Here is a 24,817-nt window from a genome sequence, read left to right on the forward strand (position 1 = left end):
TTCATATACCGCTAAAAATTGTTCACGGCGCCGTAAGAATTTGCTCTCTCTCTCACTCTCTGTAGTAAGTCTAGAAATTTAGAGTGACAGTTTTGACTGATTGTCCGCAATTCCTTCGTAGCCAATACTCATTCTGTTTTGGAAATGAACAAGGAACATCTTCTGCATTTGGCAGTACATCATTTATTGGGAAAGTTTTTTTTTTTTTTCCATTCATTAGTGGGTCTTGTGTCCTTTACACTGTGACGTGCTGTGTGAGTTTGTTTTGAGGATTACCCGCCAGACAGAAGATTTAAATATTGATGTGTACTTCATGTTGAAGAGAAGGTTATATGTTCAGGCCAACGGAATAGTTCTAAACTTAAAAATTACACAGTCAGGCTTCAACAAAGGCTCTTGAAATATTTTTTTGTGTGAAATATTATTCAGTAAACTTTCATATAAAAGATAAACAAAATCCTTTTTTCTTGTCAGATTCATTGTTTTTTTTTTATCTGCAAACTATAAATGTTTCCTAGGAGATGTTTGGTTAAGCGAGGAATTTGTTTTAAAGTCCGCATTAACTTATGGGCAGTGTGAAGGTCAACTGTGGTTTGATAATTCCAAGAATTATAATTTTATCAGTCTTCAGTCGAGACTCAGTGTGAACATAATCGTAGATAACCAACATCTTTGGCTTAGTTGCAAATGCAGATAATTGACATTAATTCAAGAAATGAATATCCATAGGCGAAGGAATCTCGCAAAAACTCAAAATAATTTTTTTCTGAAATTATTCAAATTCCGTCTGTTATCATTTGAGTGAAGAAGAAATTTGCATTAAAATACTTTTTACAGTTAATGATTTCGATATGAAAATTAGCGCGAACTATGTAACTGGTTAAAACGGACGTTGTGTATTTCTGTATAGGAGTATGTAAAAGTTGGAAGAATTTTGTCTTAAATTCTCTCGGCCATCGAGAAAAGAGAAAAAAATCGACTGAGCTCTGATAATGTGAACGGTAAGTCTTTCTTTTGTATTCTCCGTGTCACTTTAAATGCGGAGTTAATTCAGTGGCTCGTGACAACAATTTTGACGACCTGGTAGCATACTGCACTGACTCAAATATTTTATGTCTTTAAACAGATACGTTCCAAAACCTCCTCAGTAAAATCACACCGAGCTTATCACCATTGAACAAGGATCTTTCCTACTGTTTTCGTTTGTCAAAGCAAAGAACTTCGTCTATCAACAAGTCTTAAAGTCACAGGTAATGTTAAATCATCGAACTTCTGGACAAAATTTCGATACTGAGCTTAAAACGTATTTTAAAGTTAAGATATAGCCAAACACACGGCATAATTATAGTGTTGAAACGATTTGCAAGCGTTGTGAGTATTAACTTAAGTGTATTGTTTTTATCCGTTTTGTGTGCGATGAAGATTGCTTTCTTTTGTGCCATTTAGCATCCCGCGACGCAAAAATCCGTGTTTTGATTGCCAACCTAGCCACTGTCATAGAACATATCGCGTATTTTGTAGAGCTTTGTACTTGCCTTTGAAACCAGTCGAATGTTTATCGAATGAGCTTTCCCTACTAACACGAACGGGTTGAGCTAAAGTAGAGGTTGTACACACTGGTCACTCGCACAAAGTTTCTCATGTTAATTTTCCTCTTATTTGAATTGTCGGCATATAAGACCGTGTCTAAAGAACAGTTTTTATTCAGAAAGTTAACAAAGTCAAGTTTGGCGCTTGAAACGTTGACACTGAAGAACAAGGTTCGTGTGACGTTTAACAAAAACAAATAACTAAACTTTTTGCAGATTAATCCTTTGAGAGCTCAAGCGATCAAACAATAGCTAGCACGACGTTGCATGTCTTTTTGGTGAGATATACAGAGTTAAAACAATCTGTGTATTATTTTTAAACTGTACACTTCGGTGGATGCTGGTAATTTCATATTCATCAAGGATCTTCATTAAGGGCTTCTTTTTTCTCGGAGCTTCACACCTTTCGATCCATTGCTGCAATGTTTTTCAGATTTTTCGAATTCGTGCAACACAGATCTTGCCTTGGCTCTACGTAAGAAAATAATAGCGTTAATACAAGGTTAATTTCAAACCTTCAAAAGTCTTATATCTTTATTTGATGAAAAATTAAAGTATACTCTAGTCAAAGCTTTGCAACTTTGAGGAAGAACTTAGCGTGGCTTGTCTGTAATTATCACTGGAAAGATCTTAGACGACCAAATTAGCTTTAAACGTTTCTTTAATGACCAATTTAAGTTAGTGTGTCTAACTGAACGGTTTTTTAAATGCTATCGTTATCAGTTTCTAGACTGTTGCGGCTTTCGGATCCAACATGAAAAACCCGATTGGCTAACCACTTACGGAAGTGAATCAGCGCACAAAACCACGGAAAATGTGGGTTTATTTTCTTGTCGCTGATATTCTAATATCAATTTTGTGGTTCTGTGTTATTTTAGGACTTGACAGTTGATTGTTTATGGAAATCAGTATCATTAAGAGCTGGTTCCACCGATCATTGTTTTCAATGTGAAGGAGCAATTAGGATGAACCATCTACGTTTTTCGTCTCTTTCACTCCATCGAGTCGGCTTTGTCTACTGACCACCAGTGAAATTAGTGAAAAGTTATTCTTGTTTCGATTAAATGTTACTTTTTTTATAAATATATTTTTTTCCATTAAACAAAACAAAACGCCCTTTAGAACCACTCTGAATTTCGTTTGTACTTAGTCGCCCGGTCGGGAGACAAACCATGCATGAAGTCTCGTAGAATTTTGACGTTGTTTGGAGAGTGACAAATTTATGTTTACCTACTTCGTTTTATCGCTAGAAACGGTGACTTCTTTTTATTTTCTCTTTGTAGTCTGCTCAAGTCAAAACAGGATGTGAAACGGAAAGAAAACGCTATTGAGGCGACATTCTGTAGGAAGTCGTCATAGCCAAGACTCGTTTCAGACATTTGGAACACACACATTTATGACCAATATCCAAATCATTAAAATGATTTTGATATTGTTATTAAAACTTCTTTCAGATTAATCGAATTTTAAAAAATATCTTTTGCAGATAAATTTGAAAATTGTCTCATTTTAAGTTACAAATATCTTCTTTTTTTTCACGATTGGGCGAAATTATTTTTCTTCATCTACGTTTTAAGGTTGAAATCTTCCAGAGATTTTTGTGCTCTTTGAACGTGCACTTGCACAATTGATCTTAGCGCGTTGGTTTTTTTAAATGTTACTTAAAAGTTGGCGCTGCTTTTTTCGCCAGACAGTTTCTTCCTGTGATGACGCAAAACACTCCTTATGCAAAAGCACGTATTCATTTTAACTTGAAATTGCAAGATGGTCAAATATCTTGTTTCATGAAAACATCTCTACGGGAATCAAAATGGAGAACATAGAAAATGAAATCGTAGACGACTGACAGAAAGACGATTCAAGAGCCTACAGCAGTTAATGTGTAGTTGTTGGAGATACAAGAATATGAATTCAGCCTTTCAAATTTTTTGCGTGTGTGAATTTTGCGCATAAAAGCATGCGGTCTACTAAAAATTGCACATTTAGAGAGCCTTAGATAAGTCATCATATTTCAATTATTTCGGGAATAGATTGTGAATGCTTCCGTCATATTAAAAGAATTTACTCCGGCCATGTAAGTCGGAGTCTCGAGTCAGTCATGTGAATAGCGGTCAAACTGATACGTGGGAAGAACCCAATGTGACCAATAGTTTTTTATATGAACACAGGCAGCTTTTACCTAAGATCTGCACATGCACGTCAGTAGAGCGATCTTTCTTTAAAGCACGAGATTAACTCAAACCAAACAGGAACTAAAAGGGCGGCTTTAAGATTGTTTCTCTACCGACAAGAATTAATGAAGTTCTTAAGTTGGACATAAGATGCAGATTAATATGGGAAGTTACTTAACGTAACAAATTACTAGCAAGCTTTTCCCTGCGGGCTAAAGTAGATAATGGCATGAGTACTTCAAAGGTAACACATTATTAGGATATTGGTATTCTGGAATATCTGCCATTGAGTGTTTACTCTGCACACTATACATGTGTTCAGGAAGTCATGCTTTTAATGTGAGTAATGTAGTTTTAATGCATTTTGCAAGGGGAAGTAATCGTGTGGTAGAAAATGTTTTCACTTAACTCACAATCTTGGTGAAAGTTTGCGCGGCAAAGGTGCACAATAATTCGATTGGCGTCATACGTGGCTTTCAACTTTTTTACAAAATATCTATACTTTATGTAATCTAAAAGAAAGAGCTTAACGTACGTGTGACAAAGAGAACTACAAGATGAGGTTTTCAAGGCAGAACATGGCCAATACGACAGAGAGAGAGAGAGAGAGAGAGAGAGAGAGAGAGAGAGACAGAGAGAGAGAGAGAGAGAGAGAGAGAGAGAGAGAGAGAGAGAGAGAGAGAGAGAGAGAGAGAGAGAGAGAGAGAGAGAGAGAGAGAGAGAGAGAGAGAGAGAGAGAGAGAGAGAGAGAGAGAGAGAGAGAGAGAGAGAGAAACACTAAACCCTTTTAAACTACCGCAGACTCCAGGGCCGTTATTTGACCCTTTCCCATCGAACATCCCATTCCATATTCCCTTTACTCTTCTCTATACGTTTCCTTTTGTCCTGACAAGGAGAAATCGTTTGTCAATCAACGCTTCTTAGGTTGGCGATCATTTCCTCTACTCTTATGATCTTAATGTATGATTCAGGAGTTTATTGTAAAGAAAAATTGGGTGCTAGCTTGAAGGGTTAAACAAAGTTTAGGCACGTTCCAAGCCATCTTAAGTAGAGGTTAAAGTTAAATCGAAACGCCAAATTCCTTGAACAATTTCAGGTTTATGGCTAACAAGGAAAAAATATACTAGTTTAAAGCAAGAGATTATACTTCTTAAGGCAACCCACGTTTTGATGAAACCACCATGTGTCAGTGCGCATTGTGTGTTGTGTTATCTCTAACGGGAACCCGACCAAGAATTCTCCAAAAGTCGCTTCTTTCTTGTTGTTTCCTCGCATAATATAAAGCATTGCTTGTTTAGTGCAATTAACAAATCTCCTTACGAATACGCATTGGATGTGAGATGATAGAGATGATGGATTAGCAACTACGTGCGTAGCCCCGAAGTGGCCACAACTTTCCTACATTAAAAAAGTATTAACTGTTTTATATCGCGATTTTCGCTTACTCATGTCCAAACAGCGTCAATGGAATAATAAGTTTACCAAAATCAGAGATATTACAAAATCCGAGACAAAAAGTGCGAAAAATTGCTTTGTTTATTCAGATGGTATGAAAACAAATCAAACTCAGGAATTACAGGATACCAGGTTTAATAAGATACGCCATTAGCCCTTCTATTCGGCTTGATCACGTTTTCAAATTTTGCTATGGTATAATGATGACAATAATAGTAATGACATTAATAATAATAATAATAATAATAATGATAATAATAATAATAATGATAATAATAATAATGATAATAATAAAAATAATAATAATAATAATGATAATAATAATAATGATAATAATAATGATAATAATAATAATGATAATAAGAATGATAATAATAGTGATAATAATAATAATGATAATAATGATAATGATAATGATAATAATAATAATGATAATTAAAATAAAAATAATTTGCATATACCACACAAGTGAATAGTGCTTTTCGCGCGCGCTGATTGGTTAGCTTGAAAGTGAATAGCATTTGGTATTCCCCTCCGATCAGCTGATGAGACAAAACCACGCGTCAAGAGTTAAATTTCCGACCATTTTGCGATGTATCAAAGAAATAGACTTATTTTTCGCATCTGTGTGATATATGCGAAAACAATAATTCACCCCAGTGTCGGTGACAGAGGTGGACATTTACCTCGCGGCATCCCGGCTCCGTAAACATCCACCACTATTCGCTTCCATTCCGATGAATAATTGTTAATTATTGTAATATTAATACTAATGGAAATAAAATTAATATTCGGAAGCCACAAGTATGAACAAAAATTTCAAATTGTGAGATTGGGATAATGTGAAACCGGCTGGAATTTTTAAAATTCCTTCTTGTTCTTAAATTTTAGATATATTATTAAATGATAACTGTATAAGTAAGACACCTTTTTTTGGTTTCAAATATTTCATCCTCGAGAGAATCGATTACTATCCATGGCAAGCTCCAAGACATATGCGTTATTAACCAAGCTTGTTCGGTCAAGATGGCTGGTTATTATATGGCTGTGTCTCACAAGGACTGGAAACTACCGAATTCACGAATTTGATTGGCTGGAATCAATATTGAAAGCGGTCTAGATTTTCCCATCTAGACCGGCATCTAGACCGGTCTAGAAAAAAAAGCTACAAAGAATATAAAAAAAATGGCATATAAAACACAGCCATATAATAAACATCTTATTAACCGAGCTAGGTCGGTCTGCATGGGAGAATCTTGACCTCGGTCGCTGGCACAGACCTCACTGCGTTCGGTCTGTACTGGCGACCTCGGTCAAGATTCTCCCATACAGACCTCCCGCTCGGCTAATAAGAACTAAATATTGGCCGAGTTCTTTTTTTGGATTTTTGTGGACCTAGACTTCGTCTCTGTTCATAAAAATGCGAAAAAAGAACTCGTCCAATATCCAGTCATCTTGACCGAAAAACCTTGGTTAAGAACGCACATATAATTTTCAAATTTGGTCATGATTCCCCAATAAAGTATGGATAATATTGAATTGATAATATTGAATAGCAGTTGACAATCTGAACATTGTCGTAGAGATAAACAAATAACTGCATCAAATATAAAAGTAAATTGAAATACGATAAACAAGTCATTCTGTTGTGACGCCAAATTTGAACTGTTCATTTCAAATACCCTGGAGTGAAATTTCAATGAGCAACTTGCCAAGTAACATGGTCATATGAAACTTGTAGTCGCTGAATTGTGAATATTCATGTCTTTTTTTTTATCTTCATTGGACTGAATGTGACTGACGTATATGATATCTATTGAAATTTAAGTTATCTTTAAGTTCCTCATGATTGATCAAATGGAAATATCCTAGCATATATCTCTGCGGAGAGGTTTGTTAGATCAATAAAGAAATTCCTAGAAAAAACGCTCCACATACGTTTTCGTGTATGGCTCGATTGCCTCCGCTGAATGATTTTGCTTTCTTTTTTAAAACAGAATGTATCGCTGGCCAAACTTTTTTCCGCGGAGATTAAGGTGAGTGAGATGAGAGAGAAGATAAATTCAGATATATTTTATTTGCATGGTATATTGAATTTCGCACGAAAAGTTCGTTAAGGTTGCACAACAAAAGGAATTGCGCAGACGGTATAATCTTTAATTTGTGGTAACTGTTTCGCCGCCATTATTCCATGGAGAACTATGACTGTTCCTGATTATGGAGTCATTCGTAATGTATGCGTGGAAATTGAAATATTTTCGTTACTCGTAAGCAGTTCCTAAGTGCTTGTCTCTCAGGACGGAAAATTGACATATTGTGCCGACTTGATTCCGTGTTTTTAACTCCTGACATTTTTATGCATTTTCCTGTTATTCGCCTCGTTTTTGTGATCTTTCTTTTCTTTCTTATTTTGTTTGCCACTCCTAGCTGAATAACAAGTCATTAAAATTTTTAATTTCATTCGCTTTTTTTCTGTCCATGAATATCATGAAATCTAATTAGCAGCGAGTTCTTTCCGCAATGACGGGTATAGAGCGAAGTCGTTTGTGATGTGACATAATTAAACGAGCGAATGGTCGAATACTGCACGATTGGTCCTTATGTTACTATAGGGGGGACCTTTTAATGTTAAAGAACAAAAAACCTGTGAGCTTTTTCGCTAATTTTTTTGTTCAAAATATCCCAGTTTCTCTGAATCATACTCAGTCGTTTATATGACGCATCAAAACTCATTTCCGGCAAGAAAACGGTATCACCACGACAAAGAAACCTTTAATTTTTTTTCCCAGAAAACAAATTGCTTTTGGTAAAAGAAAATGCAGGAAATAGAAGGATTATTGCCCATCTCCTATCTTACAAAATAGATTAGTTTATTAGGGTCGTGAATCTCTTCGGGGGATGCGGTTGAATTGTATCGCGTTTTCGACCGGACCTCAATCAAAAGCTAATTTATGTTTTCATGTCTCCTGCAACAATACCTTAAATTTCAGTGAGACAAGAACTATTATAAAATGTGTGCTGTTGAGTTTATCCTAGCATTGATAGCCGCGAATGGGGTGTTAGTTATAGCTTTAAACATTAGATATCTTACTTGTTATACAAGTCTTTTTAAAGGAAAGAATAGGGGAACTTCCTCTACAATTGGAACTCATCGAAACTTCACTTGTTCGAATGTCGTGATAGCTTCAAGGCTGTTTGTCCTTTTCGTATTAGTTGATGAATGAATTGAAAGTTCTAAGTCAGCTATTTCTCGCAAAAAGATTAGAATTTTACTTTTTTGGGAGATAAAAAAATTACGGCGGGAATTTTTGTGCGTAGAATGTCGCTTTGCTAACAGATGTTCAACAATCTTCACCCACTAAGACGGAAAAACGAGTTTTCATATCTGTCGTCTTTTCACTCTATTTTGACTCGTTTCGAATGATAAACGAGTCACAAACAGCGTCAAAATGGCTGCAAGGCTATTTTCTGGCGTAAAAACTCAAATTATTCTAAAATTGTTTTTGGGAAGTATGCCAAATTCTATGTGTGAGTTTTGAGCGATAAGTTGCATTTGGGAGTTTAAATACAGGTTAAGACTTTAGGTGGCAGCCTGTCAGCTCGATGTCTTATTATAATAATGGAAAGAGGCGAATTTGAATATCAATAGCCAGTAAGGTCTTTCTTGCTACGAGCAGGTGTATTATCGACTGATTAATATGCGTACTTCGCTACGGTACTTTTTGTTATGAGAGCCGAGACCGTGGACCATAATTTCTGAACGAGCTGGTTACCGCTAGCGACGTCCGTTTCAAAAAGGGGAGGAAAAAAATCTGTCGCCTCGACATCATTGGTTGAAGGCTGATGAGCTTGTTTTATAGAGAGTCATCAGAAATAGCGACCGCACTGTCAATTTATACGCAAGCATATTTAGGTCTCTACGATGTGGAATTTTATCAAGATTTACTGAGGCTTTATTATGCTACTTGTTAACGTCGCTTCTTGAGATCAGTTTTGTTGCGTTGTGTTCGTTTCACAGCCCGCTCAAAAGACCCATACGGTGTTCAACATTTTGAAATGAGGACAACCAGTGTTGACGCAACATTTGGTGCTCTATACAGGAATGGATAAAGACAGATATGCAGCAACAGCAGCAAAGAAGACAGGCGACTCGTCCCTGGAAATGCCTATCGCTTCAGTCGATAACAATGAGCGCTTGTCGTACTTGTCTCAGAAGGCACGCTCTATGTCTTTGTACGGCAGTCAATTTCTCCAAGAAGCGAGAAGTCCCACACATGCTTTGTTTTGCCTGTCAGAGACTAATCCGTTACGAGAACTATCAAAATCGATCGTGGTGTCGAAATATCCTTTTTGTACGATGTAAAACTGTTTATAACTTGCAGGGTTAAGTATTTATAAGTTATGTTCTCTATGGTGATACCTACAATAGCGGCCTCAAGGGAATGCATAGCTCGTATCATTCTATTCGGTTTGACGTTTACAGACCTAATATGTATAGCTATATTTAAGCCGTAGGCTGGTAATCTCTAACACAGAGCTTTATTTGATCCTTAACCTATCTTAGAGTGTTTGAATATTTTATTTTACTGGCTATCGGAGCCAACTGTATCGTGTTGGCTTTAAACACACCGCTTCCAAATAATGATCGGACCGACATGGCTCAACAGTTGGTGAGTATGCCTGAAAACCTCCTTTTTCACTCGGTGACGTAAGGCCTTGAGTCGACAAAAGATGGTGTTGAACATTTCTATATTTATTGTATGTACTGCAGGAAGATGCTGAATATTACTTCGTTGCTATTTTTTGTGTGGAGGCGCTGTTGAAAATAATGGCTTTCGGCTTTGTGCTTCACCCGGGATCCTATCTTAGAAATGGTTGGAATATTCTGGATTTCACTGTTGTTGTGGTGGGGTAAGTTATCTCATAACATATGGCTATTTCATCGCTTGGCACGCTCGCTCATTTCGCTTGCGGATGGCGTTAAACAAAAATTTGAAAGTTGTTTATTTTAGTTATTTATTTAGCTATATTTTTTTCTAACCAAGCACTCGCTCTACATGTAGTTTTACCATTTAAAATTGGAAAAAAAGCCTCTATTCACACAACTAACTACCCAGCTGTAATTTTTTTGCGATTTCAGTTCCGTTGATCAGGTTCAAGCGTGGTGGTTTTAACCGCCATGTAATCTAAATAATTGTAGGTTGGAGTTGGGCTCACGCACGCGCAGCGCTTCAGAAGATAAGCATATACTGTGGCAAAATCTATTTGGAGTATAAATTACCTAAGCTCTACGTTTCCTTTAATACAGACGGCTAAACTCTCGAAGAAATCATTATCTCAAAAAGTGCTTCCTTTTTCTTTTTTTTTTTTTTTTTATCATCACGTGATGAACGCAGCTCTCGGTCAACGGTTCGATTCTTGCAAAAGTTAAGCTACTGCTACTGTTCTAAGACAAATGGTTTTGTTCCCATCAGAAATTGCCTGATTCGAGGCGTTTTTTTTTATTCGGACATTTTAACAAGAGTGGTCATGCTTAAGGCACCTTATAATGAATACTGCGATCGCACGGATGACAAAAAAAGATATACAATTGCAGCGATTTACAATTTTTCAACGAGTTACGATTGTTTACTTGAAAAAGGCGTCAAAGCTCTTGATCTCGCTAAGAAATAAGTTAAAAATTCCAGTTGATATTTAAACGTCCTACAACGGCCACCCAAACAGGTGGTCGCATACGGATCGAACCATTTTGACTTGAAATTAAACCTGAGTAACTTTGCGACAGAATCATGTCCAGCAAGAGGGATCAGTTTTGTAGACGTATCCATTGCTTAAGTCATTTGTTTTGTTGTTCTTTTGTTGTTATGCATTAGTTCTTCTCAGGATATATGCGCCATGTGGAATTGTGATGAGTTTTTAAAAACTAGATCTTTTTTTATTTTTGTGTCAGTGACTTTACGCTGTACGGAGAGGAACAGAATAATTCTCGATTATCTTTAAACCTTTTCACTTCGTTATGACTTGCAACTCATTTCTTATAAGGAAAATAACTAACAAGGTGAATTAGGGTAAAGTAAAACATGGATTCCGTTGAATAAATAAATTTATTCTTTCTTTTGGTTTCTCTCGAGTTCAAGGACTCAACAAAAACGAGTTCTTCCTTAGTCTCTAGTGGCCTTACAGCTGTTCGTTTGCTCATCAAGTAAACAGTTTGACGTTAAAGCAACGAAAAACTCTGTTCCATGGTTCCTCTCAATTTTCAAACGCGACTTATAACGACGTATTGTTTTGTGAGCAAGCTAATTCACATAAAGGGAACTTCAATGAACTAACGGAACTGTTTGATAGTGTAGCTTAGTCACTATGCCATGTATTGACAGAATACTTCTATCAAACTGTACCATAAAATGCAAAATCCCCAGCTTTGCGAAGCAATTAGATATGGCGCTCAAACTGAACGAATATGAGCCTTTTTCGCGCCGTTTAGGAATGCTCACTTTTCGAATGGAGCTCTAGCGAATAATATAACTCTTTTGCGTCCAAACGTTCTTTTCAAAGACTTGAACGAAGTGGAATTACGGATACGAAATACTGATACTAGAAATTAAAATGCTTATAATTTACTTCCCAGAAGTCCTCGCCGGGCGACCATATATTGAAGACACCCAAACCAGTTGAAAAGCTACATTTATTTTGTTTTGTGTATTTATTTTTTCGTCAAATGGCTGAACGGATGACGATTGTTTAAATTGAAGCATAATTTATGTATTTTGGAATCTAGACATTCCCCAGAAGCAAAATTTGAATTATTTAAACGTCTTGAAACCTTTGGAATTAACCGCTCACGCTATTTCACGCTTTTATCTCTATCACACCTTTATGTTACCTCAATGTCTGGGTTTGATTTTATTGTATAAAAGTTCTGTTTAGTCCTGTATGGGCTTAAGATAAAAACGGTGTTTTGGTGTTCAGGCCGGTTGCCAAAACCTGAGGCTTTTGTCCACAAGTCAGGTCAAAATTTATCCATGTGTGTGTATGGAAGCTTGACTAAAATTTCCACGGCTCACTTTTATCAATCTTTTTTTTAATTTATCTTTTTTACTCGTATATGATTTAATTGTTTTACATTCACTCCTTGGGTCGCACTAGCATACCAGAGAGATTTGTGTGTTGGGCTGACAACCGACGTCGACTTGTGATACATGAAGTGAACGCTTCTGTCGTGCAGTCTCGGAGTTTAATTGTAGACAATCAGCGCATGATTGTTCAAATAATTTAGAGAATTTAAGCTGAGACGTTTCTGAGACGTGGACGAGAACTGGGAGACGAAACTAATTTTGGCGCACTTTGACGTCAACGGATCGACTGTAGGGCGTCGTTTTATCATTTGAAACCGAATTGCGCTGACCAGAAAGATGCAGCGAGCACTAAAAATGAAAATTTGTAGCTTCCGTTATCCATTTTAAACCAAATTGTACTGACCAAAACGGTGCAGCGAGCATAAAAAAATGAAAACTTGTAACTTCCGTTATCCAACCTTCCAACATTCAAGGCCAGACAGATGTTGAAGTAGGTTTGAACTAGATTTAGAGACTTCTGGTCCATTGCTGTAATAATACAAGGAAATACCAAATTTGTGCTCAGTCAGTAAAGCGTAGGCTCGTGCATGTGTAGAGTGTGGCCATGTGTCTTTTCTCAGCTTCAGCTGTTTTTCAGGTTTGAATAAATAGCATATGATCTCTAGGGATCCCTATGGTTACAAATTTTTTTCCTGTATCATGTTTAGGAAAGACCAAAATATTTCTAAAGGTGATCACTTGAACATGGGATTTTGGTTTGTGTTCGTTAGATTACCGCAACTCTTTGTTCATTTTCAATTTTTGTTTGTTTCCCTTAAATTTCCGCCCCTCTTTGTTCATTTTCAATTTAATTTTCATATACATGTAAGACCTGATAAAGAAAAGAAATATACCCTAAGGAAAGATTCGCGAGTGTTGGTTAATCGGGAAAAACTTGAGTCACGTTCGAACCTCACGCCTCGCCATTCCGCAGTCCTTTGCCCTTCTCGCTGAATTCAAGAGAGCTCGTTGGTGCGTTAGGCCATGATGTAATTAATTTACAGATCTTTATATCTGACTAGCGGGCATACTTCTAAATCAGCAATGTTGAAAGCATCCTTTGAAATGATTAAACTAAAGGAAGATCAATGTATGTATTTGTGAATGGTCTTCAAAAGATGTTACTCATTCAAACGTGGGAGTATAAAATTTTCATCGAACTTTAAGCGGATGTTACCTTCAATAAGTGGAACGGAACACTGTAATGCATCCAAGCTATGGGGGAAAAAACCTTTACCCATGCGCGAGTAACCTCACTCGTTCCAGATCTCTTTATTGACATATCGTTAGTGTCGCTCGGTTAGCAGGTGCATTTTTTCGTGCAAATTAATCAGGGTTTAGTCTCAACGGCACTCATAAACAAACTGCTCGTAACCACTAAGGAACGTTTGTAGTGGAGATCATAATCAACAGCATACGTCTCATATTTGACAGAAATGTTAATTGAACCTTATCATGATACACTACAATAAAAAGTGAAGTCGAAATATGTTGACTATTCAAAGTGAAAATGTATATTTGTGGTTCAGCCTCCAGTCGCCCAATTTGCTCCAAAAACGTTCTAATACCAATTACTCAGGAATTATATGATACTTCCTTTCCCCTCCCCCTAGGGTTATAAGTCTTCCACAAGTCAGCGCAATTCTAGGAGGAAATGACACCTTGGATGTAAAAGCGCTAAGGGCTGTGCGAGTGCTCAGGCCTCTTAAACTTATTTCTGGTGTACCAAGTAAGTAATAAGTTCTTTCTCTTTTCCTTATTTTTATACTCTACAGCCTGTGACTCGTCAGCATTCCGATTAGGTTGAGTCAGTTGTTCATGTACAAGTTCTCGTTTACAATACGTTAAAAATAGTTGCTTTCCATATTCGGTTTGGATCAGCATGACTTTTTGATTTCGAGAAAACGGGGCAACAGGCTTTTCCAATGATGCGCCTCTCAGGGTTTCCATACGAATGGAGAGCGTCCAACATGAGTGTTTAGTCTGATAAAGAAGATTTAGATTTTTAAACAAATTATTGTTTTTAGTGCCATTGGATATGCATAGATGACATTCGGGATGATGTGCTAAACTGATGTTTTGATATAAAGGTGTTTTTTGTTTTAGTTTCCTGCCCGTTGCGCCTCTTGGCGCATGGGGCAGCTTCGAAATATCTCCATTCTTTCCTATCCTGGCCCCGCTTCTGGATTGCCCTTTCTCCCCCTCCCCCCCCCCTACGTCTCATCTATGGTCATCATCTCCTCCCCGCCATGTTGTTTACGTGGGCCTCTTTTCATCTTTCCCTCTGGTGTCCAGTGGATGGTCACTCTTGCAAAATGGTTTAGTCTTGTTTAAAACCAATAAGGGTTTATGTATTATCTTTAGTTCAAGTCTATTAGACTGAAGTCAGAAAATGGAGATGATACAATAAGAGTCTTTTGTTTTTTCACAAAATAAAATCTGTTTCTCTTTTTTTCTAATTTTAGGTTTACAAGTCGTGATGAAGTCCATAGTCCGTGCCATGGTTCCTCTTTTGCAAATAGCCCTTTTGGTCTTGTTTTGTATTCTTATTTATGCAATTATAGGTTTAGATTTTCTCAAAGATAAATTTCACACCACCTGCGTCAACAAAACAACAAGTGAGTGCTATACAGTTTTTCTTTCTCCATTATTACCTGTTCCTTTGAATTTGAGTAATGTTAGGCAAGTGTCACCAATGGGCTTACTTGAAATCTTTTTTTGATTTGTTTTTGGTAATGTTAGGCAAGTGTACACCAATGGGCTTACTTCAAATGAGAGTTCTGAAGTTCGGTTTCTCATGGGGGCTCAGAACGGTTTTTTTCTCCCAAGTTCGTCTCAAGACAAAATAACATCATTCATTTTATCAGATTTGTTTTGTGTATAATTATTAAACTGTCCTGTACGTGATTTATCATTTAAAACCCTTTGCGACCTTTTCTCCAAATGATTTTTACAAAAGTAATTGTGAGTGATACATCAGAAGGGGTTGGGTATTTTTTCAAACAGTGTGAATCTCTTCACTGGAAAGCTTGCATTGCAACTTAATAAAGTTTATTGAAGTAGACATGTGTACTTGTTGCTGTACTTTTTCTTTGCTAATTATTGAACTTGAAATCTTTTTTTGATTTGTTTTTGGTGAGTTTGTTCCCATCAGCCGTCTTTATCAAATTTTCTTTCTCATAAATAAACTGAGGAAACGAATATTATATTCAGTGACATTTAGCCACAGAAGTCTTTTGCATAGTTATCTTTTTAGACATTTAGATACCTTTTTGTGATGTGTTACAGATTGCTATAACGGCATTTAAAATACCTAGGCGGCTATTTGTCGTTGTGTTGTGTTTACACCATAATACCTGTCTTTGTAGATTTGACAGCATCATCAAACCCTAAGCCGTGTGATAAGGGACCGTTTCCTGGAGTGAGACGGATCTTTCGTGGTCGATCTTGTGAGAACGATACGCAGGAATGCCGCGAATATTGGATTGGTCCGAACTCCGGCATCACGTTATTTGATAATATCGCATTGTCAATGCTTACTGTGTTTCAGTGCATAACAATGGAAGGATGGACGTCGATTATGTACGATGTAAGAAATACGTCTCTTTCAATATGTCTGTTGGGAAACTGTCATTGACTTTGCCACACTACGAACTGATTGGTTTCGAAAACTTGCTCAACCCTTCCGTATAAGCAATAACCATAAGCAACACTGAAGCCAATCAGGACTTGCTCATTCGCGTTTTCCCCCGATTTTGATTGGTAGCATGTGTTCCATGTGATGTTTAATAATAATAATAACAACACCTTTATTTAGACACGGTAATGTTTAAAGCTGAACAGCTTGTGGGGTCGTGTATAAATCCAAATAAACTCTGAATTAAATAAATTCAAATGATGATGGTTTTTGAGGAGAGAGGAAAACCGGAGTACCCGGAGAAAAACCTTAACTTTAACTTTAACTTTAACTTTAACTTTCACAGATGTCGAAATACACGACATTCTAATATTGTTTTCTTATCTACGTGAGCACATACACACACACACATACACATACACACGACACATGCACATACACACGACACATGCACATACACACGACACATGCACATACACACGACACATGCACATACACACGACACATGCACATACACACGACACATGCACATACACACGACACATGCACATACACACGACACATGCACATACACACGACACATGCACATACACACGACACATGCACATACACACGACACATGCACATACACACACGACACATGCACATACACACGACACATGCACATACACACACTCATGCACATACACACGACACATGCACATACACACGACACATGCACATACACACGACACATGCACATAAACACGACACATGCACATACACACGACACATGCACATACACACGACACATGCACATACACACGACACATGCACATACACACGAGATAACGGATACAACTCCTCCGCATGCCTGAACCAGCTCGAGTTCAGGCGACACAATGGCGAAATAAGTGCGCATGCTTGTTACTCGCAAGAAACTTGCGCGTGGAAAGGAATAGGAACGACGATATTTCCATAGTAATACTATCGGGGTAAAATGCCGGCATTTTTAAAATTCCCAATGCTTGTTTTCACTTCTCGGGGATAAGTCTAAACCAAAACGGATAAGGATACTGTTTTCAGGAAAGTTTCTGTCGAACCTCCTCCGTCATATCTTACTCAATATAAAAATGATTTATGAAACAGATGGCAAAGTAGCGGCTCAATACGTTGAGCAGCCGTAACATGGCTACAGACAAACCCCCTTTAGAAAAAGTTTGTTGTCTCGACGGAAAAACCCGCGTCAGCTTATTTTTACAGAAGAAGAATTACAGCCCTGAACGCTCAAATGACTCGACTAGCGGAGCATGCGCACTTACTAGCCGCTGTGTCAGCTCAGGTCCTTATTTTTCAATACCAGAACGAACATGAAGAACGTTTGTATAAAGAAAAGTAGTCACATATTGAGTTTGAATTATGAGTTAAAGTCGTATATTCTGGTGTTTTCCCCAGACTTTTGATGCGATGGATACTGACGGATATCTTTATGCCTGCTATTATGTCTCGCTTATTGTAATTGGTTCTTTTTTCGTCCTTAACCTTGTTCTTGGAGTTTTAAGTGGGTGAGTTTTGTGTATTTAACTGCTTCCGCTATAAAATTGCTGGATAGATTCGTGAACTATGCCATGCGAGTATCTTCGTCGGTTCTCAAAGTCAAATGTCCCTTACCCTTTCACTCCCGAGATCTCATTAGCAATTCTCCCGACAGTGTGCAATACAATTCTTATGATGTTGGTTTGGAGAATTTCGTATTGGATTAACTAATAATCCTATAATTGACATTTTCTTTATTTTCATCACCTGTCTGCTTGATATTGTATTGATATTGTAAGGAGAAATTCTTTCTTGGTCACTCATGGGAGTTCAAGGGTTAATAAATCAGGGATAACGTCTTCACAACTTTGAAGAAACCAATTTGGCTAGTTAGCAGTCGATGAGAGTAGTGGAAACATTAGTGAGTGATTGTGTCTTTGTACTGTTTATCACCAGGGAATTTGCAAAGGAAAGAGAGCGTGTGGATACTCGACGAAAATTCTTTAAAGTTCGCAGACAACAACAACTGAACCGTCAGGTGGATGCTTACTTGTCGTGGATAGCCAAGGCCGGTAGGTTTTACCAAAAGACAGCTAAAAACGTTTACTAAGAGCAAGAACACATTGCCCTTTTTACGTTTGAGAGTGGCTAGCATTTAATTCCTCGTTTCATTATCACCCCTCAATCAAATATTAAGGTCACAAAAATAAAGGAAATGATCACCAACTAAAGAAGCACTTAATTGTTAAACAAATTCTCCTTGTCAGCATCTAATTTGGAAATGTATAGAGCACAGTATGGGGGGAATATGCTTACTAAGTTGGCTTTCAGTCCAAAGTTTGTCGAATAAAAAGTCGAAAAGCTGTGATGAAACTATGTAGAATATTCTCGTCCATGTTAGGCAAAAGAGGTGTATCCTTAGGACTCTTATTCTTGTCGAAGGAAAAACAGAAGGAGGGTCCCTCTTAAACTTCTGGGTACAACTGAAAGGGTTAACTGAATTATGTTATGCAATTTCAGAAAATCTTTCATGTCTAGAGCAAACGTTTTAGGCTTTCCACATTTACTTTAATTTCTAATACAGCAGAAACAACAGCAGACGACAACTTCAGGACGAAACATCTCAGTTTGAACGACTCGCAATCACAGCTTGTCACTAGCGACGTGGTCAGTAATCCAGGAAGGGTAGTCACCAGGAGAGAAGGAAACTGTTACCGACTCAACGTGCCCGAGAGGTAGGCTGGGTCATGGTTAGTTGCACCGTTTATTTATAATGGAGAAGTTTCACTGACAGTCGTGATTTTCAAGCGTTTTAAATCGTCCAGGCCGGCTATTTTTCACTCTATTTCTGTCTTTCAGTCCGTATTTTCTCGCTTGTAAAACGATCAAACCGACAAACTGCACTGTGTCAAGTAATGCGCTCTTGACTATGTTAATGGTCACAAATCTTGCGCATGTTCTTGACCCTACTTGGTGCAATGACATCATAGGGGAATAACAAATCCTTTAGTTTACGCTTAAGATATTTGTCTATTGACAGCCGGGTATTCTTTTCTAGCACGGGTGCACTTCAGCGATTTTTACAGTGGAACAGTAAATTATCTGTTAAAGTCGGTCACATGGTGAAAACTCAAGCGTTTTATTGGACTGTCTTGGTTTGCGTTTTCCTCAACACAATTGTTCTCGCAGTGGAGTACCACAACCAACCGCGATGGCTGTCCAATTTTCAAGGTAATGTAAACAAAGATGATTTGTGGTTCATGAAAAGAAAAAGAAAATGGTTTGGCTGTCGATACGTCTAAAATTTAATATATTTAGCCACCAAATTTGACGATTATTGTTGTCTTTCAGAATGGGCAGAAATCGTGTTCTTGACGTTATTCTTTGTGGAGATGATTCTGAAGATCTATGGTCTTGGACTTCACATATATTTCAACTCAAGTTTCAATTGTTTCGATTGTTCGGTAGGTACTAACCTTGTGTCCTGTGAAAAAGAAAAAATATCCCTTGTTAAAAACAACTACAAAAAGATTGAAAGCCTCACGTTTGTTTTTTACAGATTGTGATTTCAGGATTTCTGGACATTATTCTTTCTAAAGCCGTACAGATAAAACTCGGTATCAGTGTATTGAGATGTGTTCGTCTTCTTAGGGTCTTCAAGATGACCAGGTAAGATTTTGATTAGAATAATCGAGGTTGTAACTTCTTACCCATTGACAAAGATGATTAAGTTCACAACAGTCTTTTTTAAAGAGCGCATGCATCACCCAATGATATTTCAATTTTGTTTTAAATGGAATATTTAGCGCGATAGGCTCATCTTGCCCTATAGCATGGACCACACTTCCAAAACCCGTAATTTTTGGACAAAGTCGCGATGGATTCGCAGAAAGCGGCAGAAGACAATCGAAACAAAGAAAATATAAACGATTCTCGTGGGTTATCAGCAACTTAAGAGGCTCTTTATTTTGAATAAATTCTCCTTGTCAGCACCATAAGGAATGTGTAGAGAACAGTATGGAGAATATGCATACTGATGTTAGGGTGGAAAGGAGCAAGTGCCAACCTTGGTTGCTAAACACATCTTATCATGTTACAGACACTGGAGATCGCTAAGGAACCTCGCCACCTCTCTCGTCAGTAGCATCAAGTCTATCGTGAGCCTGATTTTCTTGCTCTTCCTGTTTATTCTGATTGCTGCTTTACTTGGTATGCAGATTTTCGGTGGAAAGTAAGCATATGTCTTTGTGAAGCCTTTTTTACCATCCTTATCTTGATTTCATATTGATAATACCGTTTTCTTGGGCCAACTAGAGCAGCTCTTACTTGAGTGTCGCAAGTAATACAGGGTTGCATTGATTCACTTCACTCTTCGGGCGATTTGGTCAGAAACTCGCGACACTCAGACAGTTAGCTTGGTCTCACTTTGAGTTCTCACCGGCGCCTTGCAATATTTCCTTTCTTATAATCAGCTGCTATGACAACTTTTGTTTTGGTTCTAACTCACTCAATTGAAATGCACTCATGTCTTACTTGTTTCGTTAGTCGCTTGGTGTTTTAAGAGAACCGAGATAACTAGATCACGAGGGAAACGCTTAGACTTTTGCATGTTTTTGAAGAGTTTTGAGAAAAACACTAAAGGAATTTTCTTATTTCTGTTCTTCTTACATTAATATTAATTTACTATTACTTTAAGCCCTTTTTTGCAGAAAAACGTTGTTTCAACAATTTTCTAAAACTGAGCTTTCTGGCATTATTACTCGACCTAAAGAAAAACGCTTTAGATAACGACAGCCGGAAATACCCGAAGGAACATAGTGCAGTAAAACAGATTATTAACCAGGTTTATCTATTTTTCCTAGATTTACAGAAGAAGAAATTCCCAAAACGAACTTTGACAATTTTCAGAATGCCATGTTAGCCGTTTTTCAGGTTGGTGTTTATCAAAATTTTTTGTAGATTTACCATTAATAGTAGTGCTTGTTTTCCTTTTTGCCTGGTGGAAATGCCATTAGCGATAGTAATGTATGGAACTGATGTGAGCCTGTAACCGATGTTGCTCTGTTTTGTTTGTCAACAAAGATACTCACAGGGGAGGACTGGAATTCTGTTATGTACAGTGGAGTGATAGCTTACGGTGGACCTCATAATCCAAAAGGAATTGCTGTAAGCTTATATTTCGTCCTACTGGTTATCTTAGGAAATTGTATCCTTGAAAGCGAAAGAAACTTAAATTGTGAAAAGTTGTTGTTCGCTTTAATTTCGTTAAGTCAAAGTAACATTCATAATGGTTTTTTGTAAAGACTTTATGTTTCCTTAACTGTAAAACAGACACGTTGTTGAATGTTTTCTTGGCTATCGCCGTCGACAACTTAGCAAACGCACAAATCTTGACCGAGGACGAAGAAAACGAGAAACTTGAAAGAGAACGCGCTCGAGCAGCCAACAAAAAAATGTACCAACCTAGCGGGAAGGGTTGGGCCGGGAAGGGTTGGGGTAAAGCTGGGAACAAACTGCCCATGATCATGGCCATCAATCGAATGGTACGCAAGAAGAATGGAAATGCAGCAACTTCAGCTGGGGAAGGAAACAGGTAAGTGGTGAGTGATGAACGAGAGATGGCAAGAACTGAATAGTCATCAAGCCAATAAACCGACCGACGAATCGACGAACGATAACCGACAAATCGACAACTAAAGAAAAATTCCAGAACTGGCGACTCTACGAAAACAGGAATCAGTGAACATCGGAATTGATGAACCAAAATTCCAAGGGGCGAATGAAATTTAAAACGAAATTCTTTTGCGTTGCAATCATGTTCCCAACCCTAGTGTTTCTGTTGTGTTGTTTACACTGGTAACAAAGTGAAAGACTTAACTGTTTTTTAATGCGATGACGACTTGTTTCGCAATGTAAACTGTGCGTCTTTTCAAATGAAAGTAAGTAAAATCGAATCTATTTTCATCATATCTGTAGCACGACCTTAGAAAATGGGGAGACTAGTGTACCACCAATATCTTCGGTAAGTAGTTGCACAGACAGAGTGAATTCAATAGTATATTTAGATTCACGTCAGCGTTCTCGTTGTGTTTGATCGTATAGTAGATTTCGGAAGCACGTTCAGGTAGAATTAACTCGCCATATATTAATGATTAAATTGGAGTTAAGACGATCATACTTTCAAACTTTTTGGGGATTAAAAGTCGTGAGGACGTTTACTCCGTTAACCTATAATTGACTCTGTTTTTTCCTATTTAGTCCTTGAAAAGAAAGATAAAGACGTACAGGCGAGAAGCAAGTCTTTATGAGAACAAGGAAGAAAGAAACGGGACGGCCGCAAATCCCAAAGAAACACCTGGAACGAGTAGCGATGCGGATGAGAAGAAACATAAGACAAGGAGGATAAAGAGAGGAAAGAAAGAAGCAAATGGCGACACCGAAAGGGAAGACCAGGATGACGAAGGTGAGAAAAATACAAGAAAATTTCACCTCAAAGGGTGACATGAACGCGACAAGTCATGCAAAGAGTCACGAAACAACGCCGGCGACGAATTATCGCCATGAGTAATAGACGAATAGCGTAATGTGTCGCGTAACGAGTCACTCAATTAGAAAAGCTACTAAAAAGTCACGCAAGAAACAATTGGCCAAGTAAGACAAACAGTATGATTTGACACAGCTGAAGATATCTGTGATGAAATTGATCACTTATTCCAGCTCCAAGCTCCAAGCTCCAAGTTCCAAGTTCATTCTCGTTTGTTTGTGTTGTCCTTTCGTCTCTCATTCTATTGTCAAGATAAGGAGTCATCGTTTAAATTTTTTTGTGACCTACTTCAGGAGTCGTTACGTTCAACACTACCTCAATCTTTGCTTAAAACGAGGAAGTTGGTTTGTGACACATCATGAGCCCCCACAGCTTCTCAGCTGATTTTTCCAAAACAGGAAACACTATATGTTTCTTTACGTGCTTAAATATGATTGTCCATTTTATTATTTTTATTTAAGATGAAGATGATCCACCAGTAAGTCGCAGGAATTTTATAAAGATGTTGAAGACGGGAGGTAGATTTGGTCATCGTCGGCGGCATCCTCGGAAAAAGAAGCCTATTCTGAAGACAAAAACGTTTTTCATATTTGGACCAGAAAACAGGTGAGATAGAATAACGCAAGACATGTGACAGACGGTCACGTGATGTGTGGGCACGTGATAAGCGGACTTTAGGTGTCGCAACAGAGGATATCAGAAATGTACTCTGGCACATTTGATCCTGTATGGTATACTTCGATGTGGTCAGTTGGTTGAATGCAGGATTTGATTAAAAAAAAAACTGGCTATTGCTAATAGAAGAGTAAAACTTCTTGTAAATATTGAGAATACCATTATAAATGAGAGTTAGCCTGCAAGATCAGTTACCATTTAAAATGTATCCAATATTAGTTTTGGTTATGAAAAATTCGAGAACCTCGCGGAATTAGCCCTTCTCATTTTTGCATTGACTTATCAGGTTGGTAAGTTTCTGTCCTAAGGTAAGTTTCCTTTGGCAGACAAATCATATTAAACGTTTGTTGAAATTTACTTCAGTATTGCATGAAGTTGAGGTTTCCATAGGACAAGATGAACCATTCAGGAAAAAAAGGGAGGGTATAAAGCTGTTGTAATTATCGTTATTATTGCTATCTATCATTTTTTTAAACAGATTTCGGCGCCAGTGCCATCGGATCGTGAACCTAAGACACTTTGACAATTTTATGCTTGTTATAATTTTATTGAGTAGCATCACAATCGCCATCGAGAATCCAGTGAATGATGACGCCAAACTGAACAGGGTAATGTTACTTTTTGTTTGACGATCAGTAGGAAGTAGTGTTTTTCTCCTCACGGGTTAAGAATCTCTTGTTAAAAGATCCCACTTATACCCTAATACTTGGTCCTGTTCTGTTTTTAAACCACGGGTCTCATCTGTATCACAACAAGTCTAGAGTGCGTCATTTTAAGACAAAAATGCAAGAGTTTTTACTTAAATAATTACTGAATTGGCCAAGCCGCACATTCGCAGCACTTTTTCTTTACTTGATTTATTATTGTAAGTGAGGTGGCTCTCCCACAAGTTCGGTAGCTTCCTGGGTCTCCTCGCCTTCTAGCTGTTAACGCTTTAAATAAATCTTCGTATTGTTAAAACTAAGGCAAATAAAGAAGATGATGATGATTTTAAATGCTTCTCTTTGAGTGGAATCTATCGCTCTCTCTGAGAGCGTCTTCTCGTCCTGAACAATTCTAGATATAGCTCTTAACTTGTAAGGTCCTTATGTGTACTCTGTGTTTGTTGTCCTTAATATTACTTTTCCTCTTCGAGGACAAGTATTCAATATTACATTTCCAATTCAGGATTTTCTAAACTTCTTCTCAGTAAAGTTCTAAACATTTACTGGTTTTATCTGGTTTATAGGTCCTGAAATATTTTGACTACGTCTTCACCGGAATATTTGCTCTAGAGGTACTCATTAAGGTGAGTTATAAAGAGTAATCAAGTTTGTATTGCTTCTAGTATGATTGATAATGTTACTCGCGGGCAATGCGATCTGCAGTCGATAAGACCAACATCCTTTACACAGGGAGCTGTTATATTTGACCAAAATCAGCTGACCTCAGTTTGAATTTATTGTACTCAGGTTGTGGATATGGGGATCATTCTTCATAAGGGCGCCTATTTCCGTGATTGGTGGAATATTATTGATGCTCTTGTAGTGTCTTTTAACATCGCTTCGCTCATTTTAGTGTAAGTGCATATCATATCTTTATAAAGCAATTTCATTCGGCTTTAATTCTATTTC

The 24,817-nt window shown here is 37.6% G+C and overlaps 1 protein-coding gene and 1 long non-coding RNA gene across 10 annotated transcripts in view; one reads left to right on the forward strand and one right to left on the reverse strand.

Moving 5' to 3' along the window:
- The first annotated feature begins 851 nt into the window (after positions 1-851).
- Positions 852-24,817, forward strand: part of LOC111321799 (voltage-dependent L-type calcium channel subunit alpha-1D) — a 43,546-nt gene continuing 19,580 nt past the window's right edge. For 2 of the 9 annotated variants that reach the window (XM_088759113.1, XM_022924815.2), the window contains exons 1-22: positions 8,958-9,556; positions 9,780-9,885; positions 9,987-10,126; positions 13,947-14,062; positions 14,799-14,951; positions 15,702-15,922; positions 17,405-17,514; positions 17,942-18,057; positions 18,570-18,720; positions 19,044-19,216; positions 19,337-19,449; positions 19,545-19,654; positions 20,085-20,216; positions 20,848-20,917; positions 21,068-21,191; positions 21,317-21,578; positions 21,962-22,007; positions 22,244-22,448; positions 22,991-23,135; positions 23,683-23,812; positions 24,433-24,492; positions 24,656-24,762. In XM_088759113.1, the coding sequence (XP_088615239.1) occupies positions 9,318-9,556; positions 9,780-9,885; positions 9,987-10,126; positions 13,947-14,062; positions 14,799-14,951; positions 15,702-15,922; positions 17,405-17,514; positions 17,942-18,057; positions 18,570-18,720; positions 19,044-19,216; positions 19,337-19,449; positions 19,545-19,654; positions 20,085-20,216; positions 20,848-20,917; positions 21,068-21,191; positions 21,317-21,578; positions 21,962-22,007; positions 22,244-22,448; positions 22,991-23,135; positions 23,683-23,812; positions 24,433-24,492; positions 24,656-24,762 (3,029 nt within the window). In that variant the 5' untranslated portion in view covers positions 8,958-9,317. Of the gene's footprint in view, positions 1,002-1,126; positions 1,251-7,032; positions 7,107-7,212; positions 7,252-8,957; positions 9,557-9,779; positions 9,886-9,986; positions 10,127-13,946; positions 14,063-14,798; positions 14,952-15,701; positions 15,923-17,404; positions 17,515-17,941; positions 18,058-18,569; positions 18,721-19,043; positions 19,217-19,336; positions 19,450-19,544; positions 19,655-20,084; positions 20,217-20,847; positions 20,918-21,067; positions 21,192-21,316; positions 21,579-21,961; positions 22,008-22,243; positions 22,449-22,990; positions 23,136-23,682; positions 23,813-24,432; positions 24,493-24,655; positions 24,763-24,817 lie in introns of those variants that run through there. The other 7 variants (XM_088759106.1, XM_022924768.2, XM_088759107.1 and 4 more) reach the window with 6 other exon arrangements.
- LOC148732580 (uncharacterized) lies at positions 1,686-5,262 on the reverse strand. The gene is made up of 2 exons (XR_016000824.1): positions 4,925-5,262; positions 1,686-2,060 (listed from the first exon to the last, which is right to left on the reverse strand). It is a non-coding gene; the product is annotated as an uncharacterized LOC148732580 (long non-coding RNA).

The sequence above is a fragment of the Stylophora pistillata genome, chromosome 4 (assembly GCF_964205215.1).
Source record: "Stylophora pistillata chromosome 4, jaStyPist1.2, whole genome shotgun sequence".
In the NCBI taxonomy this organism is placed as follows: domain Eukaryota; kingdom Metazoa; phylum Cnidaria; class Anthozoa; order Scleractinia; family Pocilloporidae; genus Stylophora; species Stylophora pistillata.